At 43.4% G+C, this 10496-nt stretch overlaps 1 protein-coding gene across 1 annotated transcript in view; it reads right to left on the bottom strand.

The window, feature by feature from the left end:
• Window positions 1–1155: 1155 nt before the first annotated feature.
• Window positions 1156–10496, bottom strand: part of LOC106608808 (polymerase (DNA directed) nu) — a 69147-nt gene continuing 59806 nt past the window's right edge. The window contains exons 15-19 of the mRNA XM_014206966.2: window positions 4498–4608; window positions 4250–4328; window positions 3308–3375; window positions 2899–2960; window positions 1156–1852 (exon numbers count right to left, since the gene is read on the bottom strand). Of these exons, the coding sequence (XP_014062441.2) occupies window positions 1760–1852; window positions 2899–2960; window positions 3308–3375; window positions 4250–4328; window positions 4498–4608 (413 nt within the window). The 3' untranslated portion in view covers window positions 1156–1759. The remainder of the gene's footprint in view (window positions 1853–2898; window positions 2961–3307; window positions 3376–4249; window positions 4329–4497; window positions 4609–10496) is intronic.

The following is a 10496-nucleotide window of genomic DNA, read 5'->3' as shown; positions in this document are numbered from 1 at the left end:
AGTCATTATATAACACATACAGAACCGTCTGTTTCCATACAAACAAAGCATTGGGTTACCAAAGGTTGTAACCATTATCAACTTGTGTAGGCTGAGTCACTCACACACTGAGGCTCTCCTCCACTACCCTCCATCCTCCCCCTGAAGTGAATACGCTCTCCAAAAATTGCACACATGCCACTTTCACGTCCATCCGTCCCCCATCCCTTGAGCTGTGGCTGAGTTCCCTTGAGCTGTGGAACAATGAAAGGGAAAAGGAGGAGGGGAGGAGAGGAGGGAACTTGCCTGCTATTGTAGTGACCAGACCATTGGTCAGGGTAAAATAACACTCAGTTGAAAAATCCCTGTAAGCTCACTGATACCGTCCAAGACCATCTCCATAAAGATGCAGTACCTACCATAGGTGTACTCTGAAACATGTATCCTTATTCTATTTCTATGGCAACTGTACTTAAAAGGACAGACATACTGTATACTCTGAATGTCTGAAGACATGGCAGGACAATAGAGAACAAGTTTGTTCTAAACAACAACTAAAAACTTCATATTAGCACCCAGTGATATTGTGACTTTTTGTTCTAAACAGCAACATATTACCCAGTGATGTTGTGACATTCATCAAATAGGTCATGCATTTTAGAAATTATCATCTGAATTTCATTGTGTCCAGTCCTTCTTCCAGACATATTTTATTGGCGGTCATAGAGGACAGTGTGTGTGGAAGTGTTTTTTACATTGATTTTTTAAACCTTTATTTAACTAGGCAAGTCAGATTCTTATTTACAATGACGGCCTACTGGGGAACAGGGGCAGAACGACAGATTTTTACCTTGTCAGCGCCGGGGATTCGATCCAGCAAACTTTCAGTTACTGGCCCAACACTCTAACCACTAGGCTACCTGCCGCCAAAGATCTCACCATCTCTGGCAGCGACCAGGAACTGGGTCAGGCACTGTGTGTGACAGAGACAAAAGAGCGAGGCTCTCCAGTAGCCAAATAAGCTGATAAAAGACTAGTTCAGAATGAACAAGGAATGGCTGACTGCGCCCAGGGCGAGTGGAATTCGACGATATGTTTGAAATCAGTGAACCACTCCAATGGGAGAAGAGCGAGAGGCTTAATAAAGAAAATAGAAGTTCATTAAAGAAATGCAAAGACTAGATCGTTTCACTTTATTGTAGAAATACATTGACCTGTCCAGCTTTACTTTACAATTAATGCAATAATAGGAAATTCAGACAGGATATCAGTTAATAAATACAATCAAACATAGTATAGAACCTTAAAAAAAAACTCTGACTGCTATCTAGCTAATCAGGTATATTTACTGTAGCTGAAAAATACTTTTAAAAAGGCAACAATGCCAAACAAATTTCTCAAAGTGTGGTTTTTCCTTGGCAACGGAACACAGAAACCAAAAATCTAAACAAGAGGGGTGAGAACAGAAAAATGTGAAGAGAGGAGGACTACAATTCCACAAAATGGAGGGAGGGTGAAAAAAGAGAAACTGATGCGTTCCAGTGGGAGGCTCCTGCCGGTGCCCCCTGATACGGCAGAGAGAGAGGGGGGTGTGTGTGTGTGTGAGAGAGAGAGAGAATTGGATAGAGAGAGGGAGAGAGAGAGAGAGAGAGAGGGAGCGAGAAGGAGAATTGGGAGCTTGGAGGAGCTGCATCTGCCTGGTTTCCATAGCGATGGGGATGCAACACAATGAGGGAGAGAAGAGGGAGAGAGATAGAGAGTAAGAGATGGAGAGAGGGACTCAGGAAGAGGGGGGGAGAGATGTTTGGGGGAGGTGTAGTTCGGACATGGAGCCCCAGGACTTGCCACTTGAGACCGCCACCTTCAGGGGGACCTGGGTAAAACACACAGGGTGGGGGAGGGGGACATCAAACTGAGGTGTATTTGTGTGTATGTAAGCGTGTGTAAGACATCAGCATTGGCAGGAGTGTGGAGAAGAGGTGTGTGTGTGTGTGTGACAGCGTGTGCGTAGTACCACTCTGACCTAGATTCTCATCATCACTCACCTGGCCTCCCGCTGTCACACAGCAAGACAGGAAGCAGCTAGCTACTGGAGCTACTACCTTACCAATAAAACACATACTAGGCCTATGCTAAGCTAACTTAGCTAGTTTCCTTGCTAGCTACTGGAGCTACTACCTTACCAATAATACACATACTTGGCCTACGCTAAGCTAACATAGCTAGTTTCCTTGCTAGATACTGGAGTTACTACCTTACCAATAAAACACATACTAGGCCTACGCTAAGCTAACTTAGCTAGTTTCCTTGCTAGCTACTGGAGCTACTACCTTATCAATAAAACACATACTAGGCCTACGCTAAGCTAACTTAGCTAGTTTCCTTGCTAGCTACTGGAGCTACTACCTTATCAATAAAACACATACTAGGCCTACGCTAAGCTAACTTAGCTAGTTTCCTTGCTAGCTACTGGAGCTACTACCTTATCAATAAAACACATACTAGGCCTACACTAAGCTAACTTAGCTAGTTTCCTTGCTAGCTACTGGAGCTACTACCTTATCAATAAAACACATACTAGGCCTACGCTAAGCTAACTTAGCTAGTTTCCTTGCTAGCTACTGGAGCTACTACCTTATCAATAAAACACATACTAGACCTATGCTAAGCTAACTTAGCTAGTTTCCTTGCTAGTCTCTCTGCGAACTACTGAAGATAATAAAGGCTAAGCACATATCCCAGCTAGCGACCGGCGCTATTTCCTTTAGAATAAAACATAGCATGACGATAGGTTAAGTTAACCAGTCTCCCTGGTTGACAATATCAGCAAATGAAATACACACAACTGCTACAGTACATATAAAAATGTAAAATAAAATACTTTTCCTTACTTTTAGTTCTTTAGTCCTATTCACTTACTTTGAGATGAACTCCCAGACAATCGATGTGTTGCAGGGACTCCATAGTGTTCTTGACCAACACTGTGTCACAAAGGGACAGACAGAAACACATACTAATAAATAAAACAATACAAGCCATTTAGCAGACGCTTTTATCCAAAGCAACTTACAGTCATGTGTGTATACATTTGTATGGGTGGATCCAGTGGGAATCGTACCCACGGCCCTTGGTGTTGCAAGCGCCATGTTCTACCAACGGAACCACACAGGACCCCACTGAGCCACACAGGACCACATATTACATATGAATATCTCTGATGAGTTGAAGTAGGTCGAAGCTTGAAGATTATATATCTCATGTGTATGACCTGGAGAGAAGAGGGGGATTGTGTGACGTCTGACCTTTGTGTGATTGTGTGACGTCTCACCTGCGAACTCCTCCACCTGAGAGTCCTCCACCTCGTAGAGCAGCTCGTCATGGAGCTGAGCTATCAGCCTGGACAGGACATAATACATAAAGAGATAGTGAGAGAAATAAAGAAAGAGAGAAAGAAAGAAAAGGGGACAAGCGGTGAGAGAGACAAAGGAATAGAGAAGAAAACATCGCCTCCCGACTGGCGCAGCGGTCTAAGGCAGTGCATCGCAGTGCTAGAGGCGTCACTACAGACCCTGGTTTGATCCCAATCGGCCGTGATCGGAAGTCCCATAGGGTGGCGCACAAGTGGCCCAGCGTCGTCCGGGTTACGGGAGGGTTGGGCCAGGGTAGGCCGTCATTGTAAATAAGAATTTGTTCTTAACTGACTTGCCTAGTTAAATAAAGGTAAAAAAGAAATAGAGGGAGGGAGTAAAGAAGACAGAGAGAAAACAACGTGGGCTGCGTCAGAGAGAGCACTCAGGGTAAAAAGACAAAGATGAGTGGTTGAAACTGATGATTGCGGCGAGGTAAGTGAATGATGTGGAGTGACTGGATGACCCTGAGCTATGATTAGGAGGGATGGGTGGAGGGAGGGGAGAGAGGGAAAGGGAGAGAGAGGTTCAAGGAAGGGAGGGCATGGAGGGAGATGGAAAGGGAGGGAAAGCGGGAAGGATGGAGGAAGGGAAAGAGAATCTTGGCAGCAGGGTTGGTAGATTCAATTTGAACTCAGAAGATAAATTGAAAGTAAATTCCTGGAATGAAAATTGCCCATTATTGTATGGAGAACAGGAGGAGGAAGAGAAGGGTGAGGAGAGGTGAAGTTGGGCTGCATCCCAAATGGCACCGTATTCTGTAGATAGTGCACTACTAATGGCAAGAACCCATAGGGCTCTGGCCAAAAGTAGTGCACTATATAGGAAATAGGGTACCATTTGGGATGTAGTCTTGGTCTAACCTGGCGGAGAGAGAGCTGGAGGAGGAGACTTGAGAGAAGATACGGATCATGGCCATCTTACACAGGTCAGCAGCTGACCCTAGAGAGAAGAAACAGAAAGCCAGAAGAAGAGAAGTTAACACATGCACGCATACACTCAAGCTACAACACAACACACAACACACACACACACACACACACACACACACACACACACACACACACACACACACACACACACACACACACGCCCGTCCCCTCCACACTACCTTGGACCACAAAGTTGACGGCCTGTCTCTCAGCCTGCATGCGGACTCCCCAGTCTGTAGAGTGGATGTGAGGAAGTGTCCTTCGCCGGCCCATAATAGACACCACGTAACCTAGGCAACAACAACACACAGGTACAGTACTAGAGGTTATTTACACTGCAATTGAAAGATATGAGGAAGGATGATGTGTTTGGTATTCTAACAGGTTTTATTCTGGATCAAAAGGGGGCTTAGGTGGTGGGCGCGGTACGGGGCCTTGCAATGGGCGTGGTTGGCCCGGCTGAATTATAGAGAACATTTTGGCTGTGTAGAGAAATGCTGGTATTTTTAAATCAATTTCCTGCAATTCTACACATTTCTTAATGGAGCTGGGATCCATGTTTGCAGTTTTAAAGCTAATTTGCTGCAATTCTACACTTTTTGCCATGTACCTGAGAGAACATTTGGCAGTTTTAAAGCTAATTTCCTGCAATTCTATGCATTTTGCATTGGCTAATGCTGTGTTCTTTTGCTCAAACATAATAACAAAATCTATACTGCTAAATTCATTGTTTTTTTTTTAATTTTCAAGCTTTTATTTTGGTGATTATTGTTAGTTCTCAAAGATTATATATATTTTTTTAAATTACAGAGTGGCTGTGGTTCCGGATTTTCTGGAAATCCGATTTGATGCGGCAACAAAAAAAATAATGTGAGCACATTTTTTTAACGTAGCTGCTGCGCACTTCGCTGCCTACGTAGCTGCTGCTCAGTGCTGCTTTGATTGGTGATGAACGCCTTTGTCTGGTGTAGCCTACACACTTCATGTCGTACACAAAGGACATGGTCAACAACTACTGCATTCCATGTCTCAGTAAACTATTAAGCATAAGCTTGTTTTCATGTTTGTTTTTCAGGAGGGGAGCTAGGCTACATGCAGCTATTTACATGTTGTACACAAAAGATCAACGTGTTTGTACAACCTCGCAGATTGTTTCTTGCCCCAATGCAGTTACAGTGCATTCGGAAAGTATTCAGACCCCTTTTCCACATTTTGTTACCTTACAGACTTTTTCTAAAATGGATTCAATTGTTTTTCTCCCTGATCAACCTACACACAGTAACCCATAATTACAATGAAAAAAGTTTTTTTAGACATTTTAGCAGATGTATTAAAAATAAAAAACTGAAATATAACATTTACATAAGTATTCAGACCCTTTACTCAGTACTTTGTTGAAGCAACTTTGGCAGTTATTATAGCCTTGAGTATGACGCTACAAGCTTGGCACACCTGTATTTGGGGACTTTCTCCCATTCTTCTCTGCAGATCCTCTCAAGCCCTGTCAGGTTGGCTGGAGAGCATCGCTGCACCGCTATTTTCAGGTCTCTCCAGAGATGTTTGATCGGGTTCAAGTCCGGGCTCTGGCTGGGCCACTCAAGGACAATCAGAGGCTTGTCCCGAAGCCACTTCTGCGTTGTCATGGCTGTGTGCTTAGGGTCGTTCTCCTGTTGGAAGGTGAACCTTTGCCCTCAGTCTGAGGTCCTGAGCGCTCTGGAGTAGGTTTTCATCAAGGATCTCTCTGTACTTTGCTCTGTTCATTTTTCCTCGATCCTGACTAGTCTTCAAGTCCCTGCCGCTGATAAACATTCCCACAGCATGATGCTGCCACCACCATTTTTATTTAACCTTTATTTAACTAGAAAAGTCAGTTAAGAACAAATTATTATTTAAAATGACGGCCTACACCGACCAAACCCGGACGACGCTGGGCCAATTGTGCACTGCCCTATGGGACACCCAATCACAGCGGTTGTGATATAGCCTGGATTCAAACCAGTGTGTCTGTAGTGACGCCTCTAGCACTGAGATGCAGTGTCTTAGACCGCTGCGCGACTCGGGAGCCCATAGGGATAGTGCCAGGTTTCCTCCAGACGTGACGCTCGGCATTCAGGACATAGAGTTCAATGTTAGTTTCATCAGACCAGAGAATCTTGTTTCTCATGGTCTGTGTCCTTTAGGTGCCTTTTGGCAAACTCCAAGCGGGCTGTCATGTGCCTTTTACTGAGGAGTGGCTTCCGCCTGGCCACTCTACCCATAAAGGCCTAATTGGTGGAGTGCTGCAGAGATGGTTGTCCTTCTGGGAGGATCTCCAATCTCCACAGAGGAACTCTGGAGCTCTGTCAGAGTGACCATAGGGTTCTTGGTCACCTCTCTGACCAAGGCCCTTCTCCCCCGATTTCTCATTTTGGCCGGGCAGCCAGCTCTAGAAAGAGTCTTGGTGGTTCCAAACTTCTTCCATTTAAGAATGATGGAGGCCACTGTGTTCTTGGGGACCTTCAATGCTGCAGGCATTTTTTGGTACCCTTCCCCAGATCTGTGCCTTGACACAATTATGTCTCAGAGCTTTACGGACAATTCCTTCGACCTCATGGCTTGGTTTTTGCTCTGACATGCACTGCCAACTGTGGGACCTTATGGGTGTGTGTAACGCGGGTCGTATAAAGGGGACCAAGGCGCAGCGTGTAGAGTGCTCATATTTACTTTTAATGAATATACTTTTTAACAAAACGACCGACAACAGTTCCGTCAGGTGACATACACTAAACAGAAAACAACTACCCACAAAACCCAGGAAGAAAAACCCCTACTTAAATATGATCTCTAATCAGAGGCAACGAGGATCAGCTGCCTCCAATTAGAGATCAACCCAAACAATCCCAACATAGAAATAGAAAAACTAGAACTTAAACATAGAAATAGAAAACATAGAAAAACACAAAAACACCCCCTGTCAAGCCCTGACCTATTCTACTATAGAAAATGACATCTTACTTGGGTCAGGACGTGACAGTGTGCCTTTCCAAATCAGCTCCCAATAAATTGAATTTACCACAGGTGGACTACAATCATGTTGCAAAAACATCTCAAGGATGATCAATGGAAACAGGATGCACCCTGAGATCAATTTCGAGTCTCATAATAAAGGGTCTGAATACTGAATATATTTTTTTGTTACATACATTTTCTAAAATGTCTAAAAAACAGTCTTCGCTTTGTAATTATGGGGTATTGTGTCTAGAGTGATGAGGGGAAAAAAGCATTTAATCAATTTTAGAATAAGGCTGTAACGTAAAATAAAGTCAAGAGGTCGGCATACTTTGAAGGCTACTCATTGTAGCTTTCATAATGCAGCTATCTAAGAATATCAAAGGGTTAGACATGCAGTCTAATTGACTAATTCATGTTATTTTTTCATCATCATTGCAAACATTGGCTAAGCAGGAGGCAGACAGGCAGTCAAAGTAGTAGCGTTATTTTTCAGCAACTCTGATTAGTGGCTGAGATATGGCAGCAAGTATAAATATTAGCCTACAACAGCACACAAAATGCAGATTGTTTTTCTCCAATGCAATGTGTAGTTCAACCGCAATATCCATTATAACAGACATAACGGCCTTCATTGTAGCCTTCATAATGTAGCCTTCATAATATAGCCTTCATTGTAGCCTTCATTGTAGCCTTAAATGTTCGTTCAAAATCGCCACAGGGTTTTTATTTCAGCTGTGTAGAAATATGATGTAGAGACCTAGGCTCTATCATCATGGTTCAGAAGAGGGTGATTAACGAGAGAACCGTGAAGGGTGCTGTGTGTGTGAAATAAGTCATGCGCAGAACTTGATCCATATCCACAGCTTTGAGAAAGACGTTTCCAGAGGGGCGAGGCTGAAAACTCAGTATTCGCTGCTACGGCCTAAAAAAGATATACTGTATGTCCATGATCTTTTCTACATACGTTATATCTTGCTTTTATTCAATTCATTTTACACATGAAAGCGTTTTTTTTGTTATATCCCAAAAATGTATATAACAAAAAATCATAATGTTACACTGTTTGACAGCCGGCCCAAGAATTTCAATGGGGAAAAATCCCTGTTCTAACAATAAAACAGACGGCATGACTGCATTTATTTAACTCCAGTAAGCAAAGTCCCCTGTCATAACAGCACTGTAAACTAGTTGGGTGACACACACACACACACACACACACACACACACACACACACACACACACACACACACACACACACACACACACACACACACACACACACACACACACACACACACACACACACACACACACACACACACACACACACACACTCAAACTTTCCATCCCTGACACTCAGACTTCCCAACCACCAACCCACCCACACACCCACCCACACGTGCCCACGTCAGGCATGTCTGTCCTAGTGCATTCCAGTACTAGGACAAAGGGCCCAGGCTTTACAGGCAAATCCTTCTGGAACACAGTGAGGTAATCCACAGCCCTACACACAGAATGACCCTCTGTAACGTGTTTGTGTGTGTTTGCAGTGAGTGTGTGTTCATTCATAGCATCTGTGTTCGCAGTGAGTGTGTGTCGGTTGTATTATTTCACCCCATACAGCGGGGGCTACACGCGTGACCTGGCCTACAGGAATGTGACCTGTTGGTCTAGGGTATAATGACAAGCATGTAAAAGGGCTAACTTGTTGTCAACATTCATTCATGAGTCACGGATGACTAGTGTGATGGTCATACATAGGAATGTGCATGGGTGTGAATGTTGATGTTTGACTGTGTTGGAGCCATGAATGAGGCATGCGTGTGTACATTGACTGTACAAAACATTAAGAACACCTGCTCTTTCCATGACCAGGTGAATCCATGAAAAACAGCCCCAGACCATTATTCCTCCTCCACCAAATTTTACAGTTGGCACTATGCATTCGGGCAGGTAGTGTTCTCCTGGCATCCGCCAAACCCAGATTCGTCCGTTGGACTGCCAGATGGTGAAGCGTGATTTATCACTCCAGAGATCGCGTTTCCACTGCTCCAGAGTCCAATGACGGCGAGCCATTGAAACCCATTGTATGAAGCTCCCGACAAAGAGTTATTGTGCAGACGTTGCTTCCAGAGACAGTTTTGAACTTGGTTGTGAGTGTTGCAACCGAGGACAGACTAATTTTACGTGCTACGTGCTTCAGCACTCAGCGGTCTCGTTGTGTGAGCTTGTGTGGCCTACCACTTTGCGGCTGAGCCGTTGCTTCTCCTAGACATTTTCACTTCACAATAACAGCCCTTACCGTTGACAGGGGCAGCTCTAGCAGGGCAAACATTTGATGTACTGACTTGTTGGAAAGGTGGCATCCTATGACGGTGCCACGCCGAAAGTCACTGAGCTCTTCAGTAAGGCCATTCTACTGCCAATGTTTGTCTGTGGAGATTGCATGGCTGTGTGCTCGATTTTATACACCGGCAGTGGCGTAACGTACTTAAGTAAAAATACTTTAAAGTACTACTTAAGTAGTTTTTTGGGGTATCTGTACTTTACTATTTATCTTTTTGCCAACTTTTACTTCATTACATTCCTAAAGAAAATAATGTACTTTTTACTCTATACATTTTCCCTGACATCCAAAAGTACTTGTTACATTTTGACAGGAAAATGGTCCAATTCACACACTTATCAAGAGAACATACCTGGTCATCCCTACTGCTTCTGATTTGGTGGACTCACTAAACACAAATGCTTCGTTTGTAAATTATGTGTGAGTTTTGGAGTGTGCCACTGGCTATCTGTCAATTTGTTTTTACAAATGTTTTATTGTGAAGTCTGGTTTGCTTAATATAACGAATTTTAAATGGTGTCTACTTTTACTTTTGATACTTAAGTACATTTTAGCAATTCCATTTACTTCTGATACTTAAGTATATTTTAAACCAAATACTTTTAGATTTTTACTGAAGTAGTATTTTACTGGGTGACTTTCACTTTTACTTGAGTCATTTTCTATTAAGGTATCTTTACTTTTACTCAAGCATGACAATTGAGTAATTTTCCCACCACTGTATACAGGTCAGCAACGGGTGTGGCTGAAATAGCCGAATCCACTAATTTGAAGGGGAGTCCACATACTTTGTATATACAACAACAAAAAAACTATAGAAAGCACAGTTTACTAATTGT

This window comes from Salmo salar, chromosome ssa07 (genome assembly GCF_905237065.1).
Source record: "Salmo salar chromosome ssa07, Ssal_v3.1, whole genome shotgun sequence".
NCBI lineage: Eukaryota > Metazoa > Chordata > Actinopteri > Salmoniformes > Salmonidae > Salmo > Salmo salar.
The sequence above is the reverse complement of the archived record's forward strand: the minus strand, read 5'-3'. Positions and strand labels throughout refer to the sequence as shown.